Source organism: Puma concolor, chromosome A2 (genome assembly GCF_028749965.1).
Source record: "Puma concolor isolate L17-30 chromosome A2, mPumCon1.1.hap2, whole genome shotgun sequence".
Taxonomy (NCBI): Eukaryota; Metazoa; Chordata; class Mammalia; order Carnivora; family Felidae; genus Puma; species Puma concolor.
Genome location: NC_141668.1, coordinates 1,461,042 through 1,483,238, shown reverse-complemented (window position 1 = coordinate 1,483,238; position 22,197 = coordinate 1,461,042). Strand labels below are relative to the sequence as shown.

The 22,197-nt window shown below is 49.4% G+C and overlaps 1 protein-coding gene across 5 annotated transcripts in view; it reads left to right on the top strand.

Annotated features, from left to right (window-relative positions):
• Positions 1 to 22,197, top strand: part of DNAJB6 (DnaJ heat shock protein family (Hsp40) member B6) — a 69,569-nt gene that overhangs the window by 4,921 nt on the left and 42,451 nt on the right. For 4 of the 5 annotated variants that reach the window (XM_086685289.1, XM_086685258.1, XM_086685280.1 and 1 more), the window contains exon 2: positions 19,889 to 19,979. In XM_086685289.1, the coding sequence (XP_086541415.1) occupies positions 19,915 to 19,979 (65 nt within the window). In that variant the 5' untranslated portion in view covers positions 19,889 to 19,914. Of the gene's footprint in view, positions 1 to 19,404; positions 19,792 to 19,888; positions 19,980 to 22,197 lie in introns of those variants that run through there. The other variant, XM_086685269.1, reaches the window with a different exon arrangement.

Here is a 22,197-nt window from a genome sequence, read left to right as displayed (position 1 = left end):
ACGTTACTTGAAACAGTGTAGAACCGGCAGCATTCTCCCGGTGGGGGGTGGGGGTGGGGGGATAGAACAGGCCTTGTGCAAGAAAGGGGGTTTCTGCCTTGAGCTCCATTTTCAATGTTGAGTCTCATGGATTGGGAAGGAACAAAGGAGGTTTTGTTTCTGTTTTGCAAGCAGAGCAAGGTTGCTTAGATGTTAGGTGGAGAGATGTTTGAGAAAGGTCTGGTGGAAAGATGGTCACTTCTGTGGGTGGCTAAGATTTGGGATACAGAGTAACAACATTTCAGAATGTAGAGGTGTCTTAAGTCCCAGGCTTGAGGACCTTGACTCCAAGAGTCTGTTAGAGGTCTAAAAGGGTGGTGTGTTTGTAGCAGTCCTGTTGGACACATACGTTCTTGAGTATCTTTCTCTCTTCTGTAAAATAGTAACAAAACCAAGGTTTCGTAACTGAGCTGTGTAGAAAATTTGGCTTGTTAGAGCTAACTCATCACGGAGCACCTCATGTAGGTCATCAAATACCTACTGTGTTCGTGGTCAAAGATGAGGGTAGGTCAACTTCATGGACAAGAGCACTCCTCGCCTTATTCCATAGAGATCATTTCCGTTTGCACCTTGTTTCTGGGGTGGGGTGGGGGAAATGGTATTTGGAGGGAGGGGTAGTGAAGTTGTGCGTTTAGTGGTGTCATGGGATATTTTGTTACATTTAACTTCCGTCTTTGTTTTGGTGCCCCAGTGTTCTCTTTGTAGCTAGAGCTTTTCTTTCCCTACGGACTGGTTTGCATGCAGTTGATGAAGAGTATTTGACTTAAGGGGCTGGATTTTTAGAGATTATCGTATTGAATGGAAAATGAGGTGGTTCATTGGTCATAGGAAGTCTAAAGTGAATCAGGTGAGGTTTTGAAGGTACCCAAGAGGTTTGGGAATCTGTAGCGTGCCTTTCTAGTACTTTTTCAATGATGTACAGGAAAAGAAGTTAGTAAAGGTGGTTTGATTGGGAAATCAATGCTCTTTTTTCTCTTGGTCATTGAAGTGAAATCTCACTTAGAAAAAATGACCAGACTTATTTTACCCAGAATTCTACCATCAAGAACTCTCTAGGAACATAAATCTTGTAAATGTTAGTAATGATGGTTTAATTCACCTGTAGAGTGGTTGTAGAAGTTGCTAGCTGACTTTGGGAACCAGAGCTTCTGTTTCGGTATTGAGGTCATGGTACGGGGGTTAAAGCGCAAGCAACGTTAGAGAAATCGGTATCTGAAGTACTAGCCTTCACTCCCAGGGACATGTTGGCAATCGTGTGTGTGTATATGCCCCAGCTCAGTTTTCGTGGTTGTAAGGTTTACTTGGAGGGAAGCAAGAGTCTCCATGGGCAGGGTTGGACCCTTCGGAGTTAGACTTGAGAAACGGTTAATCCAGAGAATCTCTGGGAAAGAGGAGGCATTTCATCCTTCGAGGACGATGTGCTGTGAGAACTAATCTCTTTACCCCAGCAGCTGTTTTCTCAGATGAACCGAAGCTTTAGACTACAGGATTTCTCTGTGTGTCGTCGAGACTACTGAAGTGTAACCTAAAAGAAGCGAGAATTTGTTTTTCCAGAGACAGCTAGTCCCGTGATCGTTCAGGTACAGCGTAGTGGATGGAGACTTCTTGAGAAGATGAGATTAGGATGTACAATGTCTGGCATATTGGGTATACAGGAACATATTTTCTTACAAGTTTGTTTATTTTGAGAGAGAGAGCATGCCAGCTGGGGAGGGGCAGAGAGGGAGAATCCCAAGTAGGCTCCACACTGTCAGTGCAGAGCCCAGCGCAGGGCTTGAACCCATGAACCTGAACTGTGAGATCATGACCTGAGCAGAAAGCGAGAGTCAGATGCTTAACCCAGTAGAGGAGCCTCCCCACACACTAAGTGGCTCTGTAGACCACCATCTCTGTAGGTCTCTGTTTGTGCTTCTTTCTCTGGAGCCTCTGTGCTGACAGGGTGCCGGTCCTGGGCTTGTCTGGGCTCGCTTGAGAGTTTGAATTGCACTCTGTCTTGTGTTGATAGGAGTACTCTATAGCGACCACTTCTTCCGGCCCTAGCAAGTGAGTATTTTTCAGCTCAGCTGGTGAATGGCCCCGTTGAAGGAACGGATGTTAGAAGACATAGTAAGAACTTGGCTTCCCCCCCCCCCCCCCCCCCCCCGCCAAACACAAAGGCCAACAGGTGGAAGAATGGGCAAAGGACATAGGCCGGCAGTTCAGTGGAGGCACTTCAAACGGCTCTTGAACATGAAAAGATGCTTAACTTCATGGGTGCAGAACAGATCAGGCTTCACTTAAGTGGCTGGAAAAGTCAGACGGGTTAGTGTTGTTCCTGAGGGTAGGAACACGAGGCTGATGATACTGGTTAGGATGGAAATTAGTGCAGCCTCTGCGGAAGGCAGGTGGGTGACATGGTGTCTTTTTCTTTCTTATTTTTTTAAAAGACCCATCGTTTTGATGTAGAAATTTCTACAGCATACTTAGTGAGATACTTCTTTTTTTCTCATGTCTCATGTTTATTTATTTTGGGGGGGGGCAGGGAGAGAGACTCTAAAGCAGGCTCTCCGCTATCATGGCAGAGCGCCATCTGGGGCTTGATCTCAGGCACCCTGAGATGAGGTCAAGAGTTTGGAAGCTTAACCTACTGTGCCCCTAGGCCCCCCCGCCCACCCGCAGTGAGCTACTTTGGCGTCTCACTTCTGTATCTGAAGAGAGCAGCTTATGCTTGGAGGGCCTGGGTCTGAGCTTGGCTCCTGGTTCGCTCGTTCACCACAGTGGTGTGCAACTCTGAACCCTGGGTGGGTACCGTCTCTGGGCCTCGGGTTTTCTGGTGCAGAAATAAGGGCAGCGGTCCTGCTCTCAGTGCCTGAACTGGGTGCTCAGGTATCAGCTGGGTCAGGGTGCTCCCGTGTCTGTGGTGTCTGCCACCCCATGGGATGGCTTTCATTGTTAAAGGGGTAATGGCGGCCTGTGTGTGTGTTTTCTGAAACTGCCCTGCCAGTAAGGGCCTCTGCAGCGTGAGCTGGGGTGCAGGCCTGGTGCCTCGTTTCCATCTGACCATTACTTCTGGTGGTGGTGCCGCCGTGCCCACATTTCTTTGTCCTGGTACTGCATAATTTTTTTTCTTTTCGTGATTTAGTCCTGAATTCTTTATTTCTTATATTGACATAAAGTTGGCCTGTGACCTTGTAAGTTTGGGGCGCGTGTGTCTTTATACGTTTATATGTTGTATAGTAATAGCTGTGTAGGTAACACCTTTATCAGCTCACATTATCATCTTTGTGTGTGTTTGTGTTTCACGTGTATTTTTTTAGTTTGCCAAATTCAACCTTGCACGCTCTACCAAAAGCTTGAAAGATGCTAATTTAAATGCCTCCAGTTCTGCTCTTTTCGTTGACCGAGTTTATCCTTGTAAGGCAGGAGGTGTGTTCAGGTCACATGCAGTGTCATTTGCCTGAACGCAGACTGGGAAGGAGTGGTGTTAAGTGTTTCCAGTGTGGCTAGGACAGTTGACCGTCAAGCAAGTAGGTCGTGACGGGCTCCATGGAGTCGTCAAAGATGGTTGCCCAACAGACGTTAAAAAGATCGCCGTCACGGACCGAGTCCTAGCCAGTGAGAAGATTTGCTGATTCGCTCAAGTCTTCCTAGAAGTGAAATCTTTGGGAGGTTTAATTAGGAAATACAAGCCCTTTATGCACCAACATTTACAATACTGAGTGCAGCATGCATATTGATGAATCGATGGGGCTTTAGCTGATTCACCAGTGGAATATGAGGGAACTTGAATAGTTCCCTACATTTTGTTCCCCAGAGTAACTGTACTCAGTCTCCTCATAATTTGCTGGGGACTGGATTACTGAGATCGAAAGCTAACTTTGATGGCTTCTGCCCTCAAGGAGTTTATGATGTAAAAAGCCTGGAAAACAGTGATGGGTACGAGATGACGATGCATGCTATGATGGAGGCGTGTGTAAGATGCAGTTTCAGCGGGGAGGAAGCTAGCTGCACCGAAGTGGTCCTCCCGCGAGGAGGCGTGTCCTCCGGCGAGGAGGCGTGTCCTCCTTGCAGTTGGAGGATGCAGAGGGCACCTGGGAGGGACCAGGGCACTCAGACCTCATTGTTCAAAGCCCGATGGTGAAGTCCGGTTTGCACCTGGGATGGCAGCCGGGAGGATACGAAATCAGGGGACGAGCCTTTGATGCTGTGCAGGAGTCTGAGGTTCCCGCCCCCCCCCAAGATGACACGGGTGACATGTGTGGTGGGTTTTGGTAGTAAATTAATGAAACATTTCATCTTAACTGTTGCAGGAAAAATAACTAGCATCTCTAACTTGTGTTTTTTGTGACTATTACAGCGTGTCCATTAACACCAATTTTTAAGAATGTTAAAAAAAAAAACAGTAAAGGTGACAGGCACGAAAAGTAACGGGCCAGAAAGCGGCAGGTGTACTGACTGAGGCCTTGCAGGTGTGCACGGGACGCAGACCCGCCTCCTGTGCATCCTTCCACTTTTCCCGGTGGGTGGTTGACCCATGGGAGAGGCTGAGCTAGGGAAGGGTAGCTGCTGGGTCGTAGGGGCCTGGCCGGCCGGGGTTCAGGGAAGGGGCCTGGGCGTCCAATTTGGTTAGCTGAGGGGGTGGGGGGAGCCCGTGGGAGTGTCCTGTGGAAGAGCGAGCTCTTCGAAGGGCCTGAGAGGAGGCTGATGGAAAAGTGGGTGTGTCAGTGTGCCACGCAGGAGAAATTCTGTTAGGTGGGCTGCAGAATGCTTTATTCAGACCGTGGATTTTTTTTTTTTTTTTTAAATGTTTATTTATTGTGAGAGAGTGAGTGGGGTAGGGGCTGGGAGAGAGGGAATCCCAGGCAGGCTTCACAGTGTGGGCCCGGACTCGGGCTCAAACCCACAAACCCTGAGATCATGACCTGAGCCGAAACCAACAGTGTGGAGCCTGACTGAGCCACTCAGGTGCCCCCAGGCCATTGATGTTTAAAGTGGCTCTTGAACCATTTATGGGTTTTTACCAGTGACCTTTGTTGCTGTTTTTGTCTTCCTTCCAACTTTTTTGCGTTTTGTAGTTTGTTTTTTTTTTAAGTTGACTTATTTATTTTGAGAGAGGGCGGGGAGAGAATTGCAAGCAGGTCCCTCACCTTCAGCACGGAGCCCAGAGTGGGGCTTGATCTCACATAGCAGGAGATCACCAACTGAGCTGAAATCAACCTGGGACGCTTAACCAACTGAGCCATCCAGGCGCCCCTGCCTTTTGTAGATTTAATTGAACGTTTCATGTGATTCCATTTTCTTTCCTTTTTAGAGTCTTACCCACCCCCTTTCCTTTTTACCTTTTTACCTTTTTTCGTGGTCGCCCTAGAGTTTGCAGTGTTCCTTCATGACTGACTTCACAGCCATCGACACTGTCATGGTCCCTGGAAGCACCTTCTGATGCCAGTCCTCCCCTCCTGCCTGTGGGGTCCTCGTTCACCTGCAGGAAGTCTAGGGATGCGCAGAAGTGTCTGTCGTGGAATACGCTGTTGCTCTTATTTGAAGGAACAGTTACCTGTTAGATTACTGAGGAAAATTAAAGTGTATTTTATATCTACCTCTCTTTTCTCTGGTGTTCATTATGCAGATCTGAGTTTTTGTCCTACATCATATTCCTTCTCTCTGAAGGGCTAACATTTTTTGCAAGGTGGATCTGCTGGCAACAAATTCCCTCAGTTTTTGTTGGCCAGAGAAGGGCTTTCTTCTTCACTTTTGCAGGATAACTTTTCAGGCTACAGAATTGGAGGTGGTGTCCACCCCCCCCATCCCCCCCCCGCCCAGCACTTTAAAACTGTTTCACTCCCTTCTTTCTTACATGGATGGAATTCTTTTGCTTCCTCATAGGTAGGCTGTCTGTTCCTTTGCTTCTTTCAAGATTTTTTTAATCTTTGATTTTCTGAAGTTTGAATGTGATACGCCCAGGTGTAATTTTTGGGTATTTATCCCACATAGTGTTCTCCGTTCTTCTTGGAGGTGTTGTTGGGTGCCTGACGTTAATTTGGGGGAAATTCTCATTTAGTCTTTCAGAGCTGATTGATGCTTCGGAGCCCTGTTTCTGATCCTTCCTTTCCTAGCTCTGGCGCTCCGGCTGCAGGCTGCACCTCTGCTGGCTGCCCCACCGGCACTGGGCGCTCTGCGGTCGGTCTGTTCCTCCCCTGGCTTGTCTGCCCCTTGGCTCAGCCATGCCCCGTTTACTACTAAGCTCATCAGAGACCTTGATCTTTTCTGCCGGGGTTTCGCTCTCTAGCATTTCTTGCTGACTCTTAGGAATTTCACCTCTGCTTACGTTGTGCCTCTGTTCTAGCGTGTAGTCTGCTTTTCCATTAAAGCTCATAGCATATCAATCACAGTTTCACCAGATTCCTGATTTGGTGATTCCTGCACTGGTGACTTGTGCCGAGGCTTGCTTAAGCCTGCCAGACTGTGTTTGGCCCTCTGGTATGCCTGGTGATGTTTTGTTGAAAGGTGCGCATGAGGTACCAGACAAAAGGAGCTGCTTGCTGTCAGTAGGCAAGTGGTGTGCAGGCCGGTGGGGGAGGTGGAGGTGTCCCCATCCCTGAGCAGGTCTCCGCTTTCTGGTCCACTTCACCAGTGCCTCCCACTTCCCCTTGGGTGGGACAGGAGGGCAGGAGGGGACTGGAGTTGGGTATTTCCCTGCCCCCAGGTAGGTTGGAGTCCAGCAGTGCATTTCCCTTGAGGGCAGACTTCCTCTAGAAGAAAGTGGTGTGTGGTGTTTGGGGGGGCGGGGCAGAGAGAGGGAGAGAGAATCCCAAGCAGGCTCCTCCCCCAGCACGGAGCCCTACTGGGGGAGAAGGGCTCTGTCTCACAAACCAGCAGATTATGACCAGAGCCTAAATCAAGAGCCAGACATTCAATCCACTGAGCCAGCCAGGTGTCCCTGTTTTGGTATTTGTATTTATTTTGTTTTAAAGTTTATTTATTTAAAAAATTCTTAAAAATTTTTTTTTAATGTTTATTTTTGAGAGACAGAGAGATAGCACAGGTGGCGGAGGAACAGAGAGAGGGAGGCACAGAATCTGAAGCAGGCTCCGGGACCTGAGCTGTCAGCCCAGAGCCCAGCACGGGGCTCGAACCCACGAACCGTGAGGTCATCACCCAAAGTTGGACGCTTAACTGACTGAGCCACCCAGGCGCCCATCCCCTATTTATTTTTGAGGGAGAGAGAGCCCATGAGAGCATGAGCAGCCGAGGGGCAGAGAGAGGGAGAGAGAATCCCAAGAGAAAACCAAGAGCTGAATGCTCGGCACCCCACGTTTTGGTATTTTTAAATGGTTCCTTTTCCCTTGCCCGAAGCCCCAGTACGTTTTTGTCCCAGATTTCCCGTGAGGGCTGGTAGAGCTCATGAAAGTGTGTACCTCAGACTTGTCCTCACAGAGCTGCCAGCCACCCCGGGTGGTGACAGTTCGGATTTCCCTGTGTCAGCTCATCGGTTCTCTCTCTGGAGGCTTCTGCATTGGCGAGTTCCCATTCTGCGTGCCCACCTGTGTTTTCAGTGCGGGAGGCACACCTCACTTACGGGGCAGATCTAAAAAAAGGAGCTGTTTCTTGGGGTGCCTGGGTGGCTCAGTTGTTTGAGCATCAGACTCTTGATTTTGGCTCGGGTCGTGATCTTATGGTTCGTGGGATTGAGCCCCGCGTCAGGCTCTGTGCTGACTGTGTGGAGCCTGCTTGGGATCCTCTCTCTCTCTGTCCCTTCCCCACGTGCACCCTCTCTCTGGCAATAAACAACAAAAAAATCCCGTTTTCCAGTTCAACTTTGTTTTGCTTGTTGGTGTGGAGTGGTGACTTTACCGCACTTTATGTGTTGGAAAGCAGAAGTCCTATCTGTAAGGAGAATCTTGGTGGATGTTTCAGGAGGGGGGAGAGTAAATGTGTCTGTTGAGTTTGCCATTTTATTTATTTATTTATTTATTAAAAAAAAAATTTTTTTTTAAACGTTTATTTATTTTTGAGACAGAGAGAGACAGAGCATGAACGGGGGAGGGTCAGAGAGAGGGAGACACAGAATCTGAAACAGGCTCCAGGCTCTGAGCTGTCAGCCCAGAGCCCGACGCGGGGCTTGAACTCACTGACCATGAGATCATGACCTGAGCTGAAGTCGGCCGCTTAACTGACTGAGCCACCCAGGCGCCCCGAGTTTGCCATTTTAAATATGAAACCTGTATGTTTATCTCAAAAGAAGTTGACCTTTACAGGTTGATCCTGACGTCCTCAGGTACCCACTGGGATGAACTAGGCACCGAGTCAGGAGTTGTCAGCATTTGTTTCACCGTATTTGTAGTGTGTGCGCTGGGATGAGAACACTTTCAGAGGATCTCGCTCCGACTGTGGCGTTGGACTGACACTGGTGAAAGGCCCAGGACATCTGCCCTTGACTACCACCCGTATCTGTCCTGAAGAACACTGTTCTAGAACCCTCGTGGCACTGTCCTGATCACAGCGTAGCTTGAAATCGTAGCTGCTTACTTTATGATTGGCAAGCACATGCAAGTATTTTTAATCTTGTTACTTGTAACTTTATTTTTGGTTTTAACGTACATAGTAGTTTAGGTTTAAGTTGTATTTAAACTCTACACTCGTCTTGAGGCTCAAACTCAAGACTTTGAGATCACGAGTCCCCGGCTCTTCTGACTGAGCCAGGCAGGTACCCCTTGTTCTGTAATTTTTAATCACATCGTGAGGTGTACTGGGGAGATGTCCACTCAATTTTTCTACTTACGTGGTATTCACCTGTGTATAGGTAGGTACTACGGGCCTTTAGGACACACTTCCTGAAAGTCCTGATGGTGAGGGTTTATGGGAGTTTATGGGAGGAGGTACTTTTAGTTAATGGGATTTACTTTAGTGGCTTTACTAAAGAGGTGGAGGTTTTTTAGGAAATTTCATAGATTAACACACCAGTTGTCCTAAGAAGCCGTTGTTCTTAGCTGAAAGAATATGACGTCTTGGTTTTCTGTAGCTTTCTTAAAATACAGGAGTGGGGTCCCATCAGAAGCGAGAGAAGTTTCAGAATACCATTGGCAAAGATTGCGTAATGAATTATCTCACCCAGATCGCCTGTAAGCCTGAGTTGATATCTGTTAGGTTGCAGAGGAGCGCTCTTTGCCCTCTGCTTGTGTTTTCCAGAATGGAGGCCAGTAGCCACATGTGGCTGTGGGGCCCTTGAAATGTGGCGGGTGTGACCAAGGGACGGGGGTTTTCAAGTTTTGTTTAATTTTAATGACCTGAGAAACAAACGTGTGTGTGGCTGGCGGGCTTATACCGTCAGGCCGTGGAGTTTCGGATGCTTGTTGGGGGCCGTTTCCAGCTGCCTGAAGCCTTTGTGGGCACCTGTGCTTTCAGTTGACGTGATCTGCCCCTTCAGGTAATGATTGCTTCCTTACTTGGCGCCTGGATGCAGGAGAGAAGCCACTTTTTCCTGGCAGTGTCCACAGATGGTGGGGGCCAGTGAGTAGGGAGCCGCATGCCCCCTGGTCCTGGGTATACCTGAGAAGAGAAGGCCGAGTCCCACCCTCGAGGGCTCCTCTTTTTCTGCTGTTACCTGTTCCCTGTGACCTCGGGTGCGTGTGTGGGACTCACAGCAAGTCCTGGATGAGGGCTGGACAGCAAGTTCTTTCCCTCCCTCAGACTCGCTTGCGGTTGGGGCTGGGGAGCAGGGACACTGGGCTGATCTCAGGAGGGTAAAGACCATTTTAGTTCATTTATTTATCAAAAATTTTTTTAATGTTCATTTTTTAGAGACATACATAGAGACAACAGAGTGCGAGTGGGGGAGGGGCAGAGAGAGAGAGGGAGACAGAACCCGAAGCAAGCTCCAGGCTCTGAGCTGTCAGCACAAAGCCCAACTCAGGACCTGAATTCACGAACTGCAAGCTCATGACCTGAGCCACCGGGGTGCCCCCCCCTTTTTTTTTAAATGTGTTTTAATTATTGGGGCACTCGGGTGGCTCAGTCAGTTAAGCTTCTGACTTCGGCTCAGGTCACCATCTCACAGCTGGGTCTCTGGACCCCGCATAGGTCTCTGTGCTGACAGCTCAGAGCCTGGAGCCTGCTTCGGATTCTGTGTCTCCTCCACCCCGCTCATTCTCTCTCTCTCAAAAATGAATAAACGGGGGCGCCTGGGTGACGCAGTCGGTTAAGCGTCCGACTTCAGCCAGGTCACGATCTCGCGGTCCGTGAGTTCGAGCCCCGCGTCGGGCTCTGGGCTGATGGCTCAGAGCCTGGAGCCTGCTTCCGATTCTGTGTCTCCCTCTCTCTCTGCCCCTCCCCCGTTCATGCTCTGTCTCTCTCTGTCCCAAAAATAAATAAAAACGTGGAAAAAAAAATTCAAAAATGAATAAACGTTGAAAAGAAAATGTGTTTTAATTATTTGTTTTGAGCCGGGAGCGGCAGAGACAGAGGAGAGAGAATCTCAAGCAGGCTCTGTGCAGATAGCTCAGAGCCCAACTCGGGGCTCACTCTCATGACCCATGAGATCACCACCTGAGCCGAAACCAAGAGTTGGACACTTAACTGATTGAGACACCAGGCACCCCTAAAATCTTATTTAAAAAATTATTCTTGAATTGTATCCTTTTTCTTGAGCCCCCCCCCCCCCCCCCCAAGTCTTACCACACTAACTTCTTGCCTCTTACGTGGGCCATGTGGTTTCATAGTTTTGTCTGTGTGTGCGGTCATTGTAGTTGAAGCTGAGGTTGTCTCTGCACAGGGAGCTTTCCGTTTGCTTTCTGTTTTCCAGTTCATCAATAAATGGCAGTGTTCTTTTAAGCTTTGTTTGTGTCATTGTCTCCGTGCATATTTGTGTTGTCCTTGACTAACCTGTTTACATATTTGTTTTCTAAACTGGGTGACTTATTCTCTAAGCTAGCGTATGATTGTTATCAATAAATGTGATTACAGTCACTCAGAATTACATCACTGTTTTCACTGGGAGTAAATATGTTGATGGTAGAATGGGTGTCAAAGAGGTTTTGATTGGTTGCGACAGTGGGCCAACATAAGCAAGGTGGACTTTTCGGGGCGAGCTGTGAGGCTCATTGATCCGAAGAGCTGCCGTTGCACAGAGGCAGTAGTGGGAGGCAGCAGGGCGATCACAGACTCAGAAAGGCATAGCTGAGTTTATGGTGATAATTGAAGTCGGGTATGGTTCTTACGAGAGTTGACCCAGCACTGGTGATCCAGGTTCAGAGGAGAAATGTCTTGTTCCCTTCCGTTGGTGACATCTGGACCGTCCCTGCATCATTGACGGTGCTGGAATCCGGGTAGGAAGGGATCGCGGCCTTGGAGCTTGCTCAAGGTGGAGATTTAGGAACCCAGAGATGTAAGGCTGTATGTCTAGAGAGTGAAAAATTCACGATGGTAAACCCCTGAATGTTTGGAGATACCTGTGTCGAAGAGAAATTCAGCCCGCCCGTGGACCAGGGACCAAAGGGTGACAGTCCCTGGAGGCCCGCTCTTCACCACGGAGAATCCAGTAACTATCCAAGGTTAAGGGCTGCTCCCTGGACTTTGTTCAAGCAAGAATGTTTGGACTAAGTGTTTTATGAGGCAAAGTTAAAAGCCGGTTACTTAAGAGGTCCTTTCGCTTAGCAAGAACGTGCGGGTGCTGCTGGTGGAAGTCTGTGCTTTGAGAAGCACCCCAGTTATTACTTTCAGAAGGGTAATTTTCTAATTCTAGCATTTCTCGTGCATCTGTCAGCAGGAATTCTTTAAAAAGAATGTTGGCTCCTCGGCCATTCGGTCGCAAGCGTAGCTCGTCCAGCGGCAGGCAGCACAGACCATCCAGGACTCCTGCTCGTGTGTGTGCTCGTGTGCTCGGGACGCATGGCACTCCTCCTGGTGGTCCCGTCACCGTCCCTTCCGGTCCACGAGTGCTCCATCAGCTTTGTTCTCGTGTCCTTTTGAACTGGCTCTACTCCTTTTTGACTTAAGGTTTTTGTTTTTTAATTTGGAGTGATTTCAGATTTACAGTGGCGTTGTCAAGACGTCGACAGACATTTCTTGTCCACCTTTGACTCAGTTTTCCTCAATCTAACCACAGTACACACCCCCGAACGGAGCAGCCGACGTTGGCACGGTGCTGTTCTCTAGACGCTTGAGTCCCGTCCGGCCGGTATTCTGCTGAACACCCTTCTCCTGCTCCACACGCCAGTCCCGGGCCCAAGTGTCCCCATTCAGTTGCTGTCACTCTCAGTCACCTTCAAGGTGTCACAGTGGCCGGCCTGGGACGTCGGCTGCGTCTTCAGTTTCTTGCTTGACGGCGTGTCCTCGGCTCATCTTGCGCCTCTGCCCCAGGCTCCGCGTTGGTCAGCGAAGTGACGTCTCGTTCCATCTGATCTCGGCGGAGCTGACCGTGTCCTTCGTAGCTGGTTCTGCCCGGTGCTGGACACCATCTCGCATCTGTTGTGACAGCACCTGTGTATTTATAGCTCACCTTGGCTGTGAGAGAAGACGGTGTGATTAAGTTAAGAGGCTCCTGCAGCAGGAGGGGCTGGTGCCATTGAAGATGGAGAAAGTGGAAGGGTTTTGAGATAGTTGGCAGCTAGGCCTGGTGAAACTGTGGATCGCCGTGTGTGGGTGTTGTGTCACGGGGTGGGTGGTGGTGTCGGTGAGGGCGAAATTTCCAGTCCACAGCATGAGAGCACGAGGTAGAATTCGGTCGCGGAAGACCAGGAGTGGGGTGGGGACCCAGTGAAATTTGGTCCTGTTCTATTTGCGACGTCTGTCACACGGCCAAGTGGCTGTGTCAAGCAGTCATCTGTCTATTCGTGTCTGAAGTGCCAAGCAGAGACCTAGGATAGGAGCTTACGTTGGGGAATCGCTGCGGGATCCGTGGTATTTGCAGAACGGGGGTGACGATGAAGACGCGGGAGTGCAGCCTGAGAAGGGGTCCGGAACCCTGGCTTCCCCACCCTGTGCCCACGGGGCTCATAGGGAGAGGAAACCACAAGACAGACGGACCGGAACGCCCAGTGTGCCGAGGGCTTGGGGCGCCCAGCTGTGAGAGCTGTTTCTGGGGGTGCCTGTGCTGGTGGGGGACCAGGGGGGCGGGTGGCGGCTGGGCAGGACCGGGTGAAGGAGCAGAGGAAAGGGGGGAGGTACGGACAGCCTGCTGCTGCAGGGGCGGTGGAGGGTGAGGGGTCCGGCTCTGCAGACGGCTGGTCTGATGCACACTTCAGTTCGTTCGCCTTTTCTTCGAGGGGCCGTCTCCGTCTAGGACGCGGGCCAGGTGGCCGCTGGTCGCCATCACGCGAGTGTTGCTCGTCTCCCGGGTGCTGCTACTTGATGGTTCTCCTGCGCTCGCTCAGCCCCAGTGACCGTCCTGGGGGTGTCTCTGGTTAAGGCACCGCGGCGTTCACATCTGGCAAGGCTGGGCCAGTTCCCACGCGTGCGCCGACTGCCTCGAGGGCCCTGCCACGCTGCTGTCGTCACTTGCACGGAAACAGGCACCTGAGTGCCAAGGCTGGCGAAACTGGACTCGAGAATACAAGCTTTGAAGTGAGTTCAAGGATGTCTGAGCGGTGGCATCTGACTCCCCGGGTGACCTCTGGCCACGTGTGGCTCAGCCGTTAGGAAGTGAGAGCCTAGTTCTGAGACTTTTCTAACCCTCGCTCCATTGGGCGCAGTGGGTTGCCTGGTCCTGCGGTGCTGGGAGCTCCCAGGATGCCCTGCGGGTGCAAGCGGCAGCAGCTGGAGCTCAGCAGGGACCAGAATGTCACGTAATTTTCAGCCCTCTGAGGTAGGGACGCAGGACTTCGAGTTTTCTGCTGCGTCTGGCAGCTGCTGTGCTGTAGTTTGCGTTCGGGTTTTTTCTTTCTGAAGACGTGAGCTTGCTGTGCTTCTTGGTCTCGAGAATTGGTGACCTCTTCTGTGGCTAGTAATTTTAAGATGGTTTGGCTGGTGTCGCTGACTCGGTGTGGTGTGCTCTGAATCCAGTAACTACCACGGAGGAAACTTTTTCTTGAATGTTTATTTTGAGAGCGAGAAAGAGAGCGCCTGCCCTCGTGAGCGGGGGTGGGCAGAGAGCAAGGGAGAGAGAATCCCGAGCAGGCTCCAGGCTCCAGGCTCCGAGCTGTCATGTCAGCACAGACCCTGAGATCGTGACGTGCCTTGAAACGAGGCTCACGCACTTAACCGACTGAGCCACCCGGGCGCCCCGAGGAAACCTTTTCAAATTGGGTACTCACTCCCATCTTGTGTAGTTGAGTGCATTTCACACAGATACCTCAGTATTTTAAGTTGAACCTACCGAAACAGTTCAAAAAGCTATATGGTGAACGACCGTGTTCTTGGAGGTACGTCCTCCAGTTACTGTTGTGGGTGCTCGTGGCAGGGTGCCCTGCCCCCCATCTCTTTGGCATAGAGATTGTTGCAAGTTTAAAGTAATCAAAACCCAGTGGAAGCCTGAAACGCCCTCGGCCTCCTACATTTACATTGGAAAGGAGGAAGCCTGTCCCGGAACAGAGCTACCTCCTCCGAGACTCCCCTGTACCTAAGGAATCTGCGTAATGTCCAGACATCTCTCTTCTTTTTGGTAATTAACAGACTCCCTCCCTTTTGTGTGCTCGGACCCTCCGTCCCTTCAGCTCGGAAGCTTCTTGATGCCTCACACTGTCTGTGGAATTTCCCGTGAGGGGTGTGGGTGCCCCTTGCACGTGCCTGTTACAGTTGAGTTTCTGCTCTTAAGTTGCTCTCATGTCACCATGATTCTGAGGTCCCCTTTGAGGACCAGAGGGCAGACCCCAGTAATATTTTTGTTAGGGGTCTGTCACGGCTGTTTGGATTTTCATGTTAGGTTGTAGGAAGAGTAACCGTATGGTTTTCTGTAATTTGTAATTTAAACAGATTCTGAAAAAAAGAAGAAAAAATTCTGAAAGGGACGCCTGGGTGCTCAGTCTGTTGGGCATCTGACGCTTGATTTTGGCCCAAGTCGTGATCTCACGGTTCAGGTTCATACGACCAGGCCCCGAAAGCTGGAAGCCTGCGTGGGATTCTCTCTCTCGCTCTCCTGTCCCTCCCCCACTTGAACCTTTTCTTTCTCTCTTAAATAAGTAGTAAAAAAAAAAAAAAAAAAAAAAGCCTTTAAACAAATTGTGGGAGTGTATTTGAGAAAAATACATATTTTGGTATTCAGAATGACAAGTCTTGAGTTCAAAAGTCTGTTCTGAGTTCTTAACCTTTTTAAAACTTTTTTTTAAGGTTTATTTTGAGAGAGCGAGTGGGGAGCGGCACAAAGAGAGGGAGAGAGTCCCAAGCAGGGTCTGCACTGGATCTCACAGCCTCGAGATCACAACCAGAGGAGATGTCAGGAGTGGGACACTCACCTGACTGAGTCACCCAGGCACCCCTGAGTTCCTAACCTTCTGACCTCTAGAACTGTTAGTGCTTCATTTGAGGTTTTGTACGGTCTGTTCTAAATATTTCTTTCATCATGTGATCAAATTGATAATGACATTTCATCTAAATATTTCTAATTTCCTTTGACATAAAGGCTTTCTCTCTCTCTCTTTTTTAAATGTTTATTTTGAGAGACATCATCAAGTGCAAGTGGGGGGGGGGGGGCAGAGATAGAGGGAGACACAGAATCCCAGGCAAGCTCCATCCAGGCTCCGAGCTGTGAGCACAGAGCCCGACGCGGGGCTCGAACCCATGAACCGTGAGATCGTGACCTGAGCCGAAGTCGGACGCTCAATCGACTGAGCCACCCAGGAGCCCCCCCAAGGAAATTTCTTAACACAAAGAGTTTTGTTCTCACAGTTGTTCTTTTCTGGTTTTGTGATATTTGTTTTCCATTTTTGTTCCATTGTTTCTTTAAGCATTCCGAAACTTAAATGTTTAAGCTTTGTTTGGCCAAATGGGCACATTTGATAAGAACCTGGATTTTTTTTTTTTAATATTAGATTTTACTTTTAAGTAACATCTACACTCGACGGAGGACTCAAACTTGTAGAACTCTGAGGTCAAGAATTGGATACTCCAGGGGCGCCTGGGTGGCGCAGTCGGTTAAGCGTCAGACTTCAGCCAGGTCACGATCTCGCGGTCCGGGAGTTCGAGCCCCGCGTCGGGCTCTGGGCTGATGGCTCAGAGCCTGGAGCCTGTTTCCGATTCTGTGTCTCCCTCTCTCTCTGCCCCTCCCCCGTTCATGCTCTGTCTCTCTCTGTCCCAAAAATAAATTAAAAACGTTGAAAAAAAAATTAAAAAAAAAAAAAAAAAGAATTAGACACTCCAGTGACTGAGCCAACTAGGCGCCCCCAGAACATGGATTTTCTAACTGTTGGCTGCTGGGCCCTAGTTTATGTGACTACAAGTTTATGCTGTGTTGCCACAGACTACCAAGAAGTTTGATAAATGCCCAGATCTTAAAAGCTTAACCTTCTGTTTGGTTAACAGTAGGACCGCGGATGTGTCTTTTTAAAAAATGTTTTTAGGGGCGCCTGGGTGGCGCAGTCGGTTAAGCGTCCGACTTCAGCCAGGTCACGATCTCGCGGTCCGTGAGTTCGAGCCCCGCGTCGGGCTCTGGGCTGATGGCTCGGAGCCTGGAGCCTGTTTCCGATTCTGTGTCTCCCTCTCTCTCTGCCCCTCCCCCGTTCATGCTCTGTCTCTCTCTGTCCCAAAAATAAATAAACGTTGAAAAAAAAAATTTTTATAAAAAAAAAAATGTTTTTAGGGGCGCCTGGGTGGCTCAGTTGGTTAAGCAACCAACTCTTGATCACAGCTCAGGTCTTGATCAGGGTCACAAGATCAAGCCCTGCCTTGGGCTCTGCACTGGGCGTGAAGCCTGCTTCAACAACAACAACAAAAACAACAAAAACAAAAAATTATTTGGGGCACCGGCCGGCTCTTTCCGTAGAGCATGCGACTCTTGATCTTGGGGTTGTGAGTTTGAGTCCCATGTTGGGGGTAGTAGTGTTCACTTGAAAAAAATGTATTTATAAAAACGATATGTAAATAACTTTTTAGCAACTATAAAAACTTTTATTTCTTGAAAGGGGAAGGAGGTTTTTTTATTTTTTTATTATTATTTTTGGAAAAAGAGCATGGGAGAGGGTCAGAGGAGGGAAGAGAGAATCTCAAGCAGGATCTGTGCCGACAGAACCCGATGCAGGGCTTAAACTCATGAACCATGAGATCGTGAACTGAGCTGAAGTTGGATTCTTAACTTACTGAGCCACCCAGGTGCCCCCCAGTTTATTTTATTTTTGAGAGAGCGAGAAACAGCATGAGTGGGGAGGGTCAGAGAGAGAGAGGGAGACACAGAATCCAAAGCAGGCTCCAGGCTCTGAGCTGTCAGCCCCCAGTGTGGTTTCCTATTCGTTATTGTGATTATTTCATGAGTCCTTTTTTTGTGTCTTTTCAAGTTCTTATTTTAGACTCTTTTTTAAAAATTTTATAAATGTTTATTTTTGAGAGCAAGCATGAGTCAAGGAGGGGCAGAGAGGGGGTGACAGAGGATCCGAAGCTGTTTCTGTACTGAGAGCAGTGAGCCTGAAGTGGGGCTCAAACTCATGACCTGTGAGTTCATGACCTGAATGGACTGAGCCACCGAGGAGCCCCCAGCTTATTTCAGATTCTTGGGGGTGTTCTAACTTACTCCTGATGCTTTCCTCGTATTCAGAATTTGTCAGCTCGTGTTCAGCAGCAGGAGTTATGTTTTCAGCTGGAATCTTTGTGACTTAGGTTGTAGAGATACTTTTTTCTGCAGGGCGCCTTTATTTGCTTCACCATCCTAGGGTAATGTTTAGTAATTTTGAAGAGTGTGGGTCATTGCAGGATAAGGAAGGTAATGAGATTCCATTCTGTACCTCTGACTGAGCCTTCAGGCTTCCAGCTGCTGGGGGGACAGGGCTCTTCTCCTCTTTGAAGTTCGTTGGAGGGTTTCTCTTCCCCACTCTGTCGTAATTATGGCCTTTTGAGAGCCACGGTATGGGGGGGGGCGGTTCTCCGTTGCATCCTCTGGCTTCCTGTGCCTCAAAAGCAAGACCTATCCTGAAAACAGGGCACCCCTCCGCCGTGTCAGGATCACCACTTCTGGGAGCTCAGCTTTTTTCAAATGTCTTTGCTGGACTTTAACATTTCTAGGTGATGGGGGATCTGTTTCAGGTCACCCTGTGGTACTTTTTAAAAAGTTTTTTTAAGCTTACTTTGTGAGAGTGCGCGAGCAGGGGTGGGGGGAGAGAATCCCAAGCAGGCTCTGCACTGTCAGCACAAAGCTTTTGAGGGGCTCCAACTCTCAGATGGTGAGATTGTGACCTGAGTCCGGGTCAAGAGTCGGACGCCCAATCACTGAGCCTCCCAGGTGCCCCATCCCGGGGTATTTTTGAGCTGTTCTTTGCGTCGCGCTCCTGGACTAGTAACACGTAGTTTTTACGTGCTCCTTCCTGACCCTTTATATGTAGACTTTCTTTGTAAAGGGCTTGGCACGCACACAGGTGCCGAGTCGTCATGTAACACTGGACCTTTTTACCACGGTCGCTCCCCAAACGTGGGAGACACCTGTGCAGGTGTCTTGTTTTGGGAAGTGGCGTAATTTCTCGCTGGGCATCATTTAACTCGGCCGTCGTCGTGCCCCAGCACCGTGGCCTTAAGACTGTGATGGCATGTGCTCGCTTCCAGTCCGAACGTCTCTCTCTGAAGTCTGATGGTACAGTTTCTGGCGGGGGGGAGGGGGGGCGGGCACAGAAAGCCCAGCTTCAGTTGTGGGTGTAGTAGCCTGAGTGAGGGCCTTGCTCCACTGGGTGAAGTTCCTGTGTACCATCCAGGGATAGGCCTGCTGTTTGTAAGTTCTTGGTCATTAGTTGAATGAAGTGCTTTTAGCCAATCAAAGTAAAAGAAGTAAATCCGTTAGATCTCGCCTCTTAATTTTTTTTAATGTTTATTTTTGAGAGAGAGGGAGAGCGCAAGCAGGGGAGAGGCAGAGAGAGAGGAGACACAGAATCCAAAGCAGGCTCCAGGCTCTGAGCTGTCAGCACAGAGCCCGACGTGGGGCTCGAGGCCACAAACTGAGATCATGACCTGAGCCGAAGTCGGACGCTCAACCGACTGAGCCACCCAGGCGCCCGATCTCACACCCGTGTAGTCGGTCTGTGGCACCCGAGGCCAAGCCTTGTTAGCAATGGTAGGAGTAGGATGGGTTTTCGTTGTCCTGCCCTGTGAAGTGACAAAAGCCACTGAAGCAAATTGCTGCTGCTAGTTTTCCACTGACGGCCTAATCTGTAGGGAGAGCCGGTGGGAGGGTGAAGCCACAGGGTGAAGTTAACAGTGATAGCTCTGCTGTCAGAGACCTTTCCTTTTCCTTTCCCAGGGACTCTGGGGGCGTGCTTTAGCTCGTCCCCAGTGACAGCCACAAGCCGTAGGAGGTGTCATTGTGTGGTTCCCATGTTGTGTCTGCTCAGGGCGGGGACAGCGTGTTCGTCCTGGTGGCTGTGCAGTCTTGCCCAACGCCTGGCACGGGAACGCACTGAATGGAGGGGTAACCGAAGCTCCCAGAGCAGGGCCTATGTCAGGAAAACAAGATACTCACAGAAGGCCTGTCAGCTGGTGGTCAAGTGGGCACTGAGTGCCTGCCTCAGAGTCACCTGTTAGTTTTATTTAGTTTAGGCTATTATTAGGCTATTTCAGAGCTTTTATTCTATATTGAGAAGGGTCTAGGACACAAATCTTGGAATCTGTTCCCGGATGAGGGCCCAGCCTGACAGGCTAGTGGTTAGTGCTCAGGTGAGGTGACCTACCCTCCCTCTCCTGCTGTGCTCCTACCCCCATGATGAACCCAACCTCGGCAGTCATGTCATTGACCATGGATTTCTAATTGCAGGACTCACTCCAACAGCCTGTTAAAACATGGTGGATTACTATGAAGTTCTAGGCGTGCAGAGACATGCCTCAGCTGAGGATATTAAAAAGGCGTAAGTAACTGTATTTATGCAGTAATGAATCTGTGCACTTGGGCAGTGTAACTTTTTGTCTCCTGAAGTGGCGTTGCATGTGGTATAACCGTTTTAGAATGCTGCTGTTTCACTGTATCTTCAGACAAGGCAGTGAAACTAACCTTCGCCTCCTCAGACTAGGCCCAGCCTGTCACTTGGCATTGAGGGATGAGAAGGTCACTTGGTTTCCTCTGTTACTTTGCCTTGGGACAGTGGATTCTGTTGCTGCTTAAAGCAGATCAGACATTTAACTGAGGGATGCGAAATAATCCCAGGCAGTTTTGACATTGACTGTGGAACGGAGCTGACCTGGCACTTCACACTCTTAGAGTGTGGTGCTGTGACCTCCTCAGGGTAGTAGCTGTTCGGGATCCCTGTCGCCGGCCCCGGCCTGTACCGTTAGAGCCAGATTGAGTGCTGCGCCCCTGCTGGCCTTCCTCGGCCTTTGTGACCAGGGCTGGCCCACGGCGGGGGCAAGGTGGAGGCCACAGGTGGCACTCAAGGTGAATTGGGTCTTTAATTCGTTTGACCTTAATGTGTAACACAAAGTTAGACTTTAGCAGAGCTAGAGAGACTAAAAACTAAGCCTGGAACTGTTTCAGTTTGTTAAGGGACTGGCGTTTTTATTCACACACAAGTCTGTGCTACTAGGCTTAGTGGGTCTGCAGAAGGAAATTCAGGGTACTTGAATAAATCGTTCACGTAAAAATGTTAAACATAGCAGCTTGACTCCTGTGATGGGCCTGCCCTGTGTCAAACCGCAGCCAAGCAACTTGAGTAGGAGGGCCCAGGAAGTGCCTTTGAGCTGTGTCACCCGTGGGGCCCCTCACGTCTGCCAGCTCACAGCTCACAGACAGCAGTCGCCAGTTAATTGCACTATTCTTGAATAAACATAATATGTAAATAGTATTTCCACTAACTGATGGAGAAACATGCCCACGTTATGCTAAACACGGTCAGGAAGGGGATTGGTTTAGTTTCTTATGAGAACGTGGGCCGGCCGTTGTCTTCAGGGTGGCTTTGAAGTGTGAACTTAGAAAATGCCATCGTTAAATGGAAGAAGATTTTCCCATTAAGTGTGCAGTTGAATACTGACTTAGACTAGATGCAGCCTTCCTTTAAATGAGCAAAACTGCATCCATGGCTGGTGCGTGTTCGTAGTCCGTTTTGTGGACTCTAGGCTTTGATCTTGTGCAGTGACCAGAGAAACTTTTGTTTGAGGGGTGATTGTAGGTGGCTGTCCCCTCCCTGCGCATTTCTCCGGGGAGACCTACAGTCTTACCTGTGTTTGTGTCGCAGGCCGTGTGTCCTTGGCGCTCGCTTACTGGTGTGGAGCCGGACGTCAGTCTCAAGGCCAACACTGAAAGACATTTGATGTTCTTTACACTTCATGTATCAGGCCTTGAGTCTAAAAACATGGCGTAGTCTTCAAAACACACCCATGAACACTCGGGAGTCTCTTCTCGTGTCTTTGTGTTCACAGGACTACCCCCTGTGCAAAGTGACCGTTCTCCGTCTGTCACACGGTCTGTCATTTTTTACCAAGGTTTGTAGTGCTTCAGGGCCCTTGGTCTGCTACTGCATGTTTAGGTCTGCAGTGAGGAGTAGAGCCCAGCATTAACTCGATCTTAGGAAGTTCAAGCCAAGATTTTTGATTAAAATGCTGCGATTAAATTGAACCGCAGCAGCCTTACATTCACAGCTTGCCAAGTGCTAGGACTCTCTGGTCCTTAGTCTAGTTTTAGATTTTGAGGGGCACCCCCTTCCTCCCATATGTGGTGCTTATGTTTAAGAAGAGAGGAGTTTTTTTCTTTGTGTTCCAAAAGCATATAGTTATTACTATTAAGTGGAACCTTCGGTGAATCTTGAATCCAGAATGGGGTGGCTCTGTGAGCGGTGCCAGCATCTGTCACACCGACATGCGAGGCGGGGGGGCTCTTCCTGCCCTGCGAACGAGGCTGCCTTCTTCCTCTGTTCTGTGCTTTCTCAGCTGCACGACCACGAGTTCACACTGCACGTTTTGGTTCTCAAACATCTTAGCGTTAACGTCTCTCTAGAGGTTGGTTTGTGTTCATGCTGTCTGGATTGAGAACTTGCTTATTTCATTCTTGGGGAAAGGAAGATTTTACAATGGAAATCGATAGCAGTTGCCCAGGTTTACAGCTCTGAAGCCAGTTTCCGCCTTACTTATGTTTCC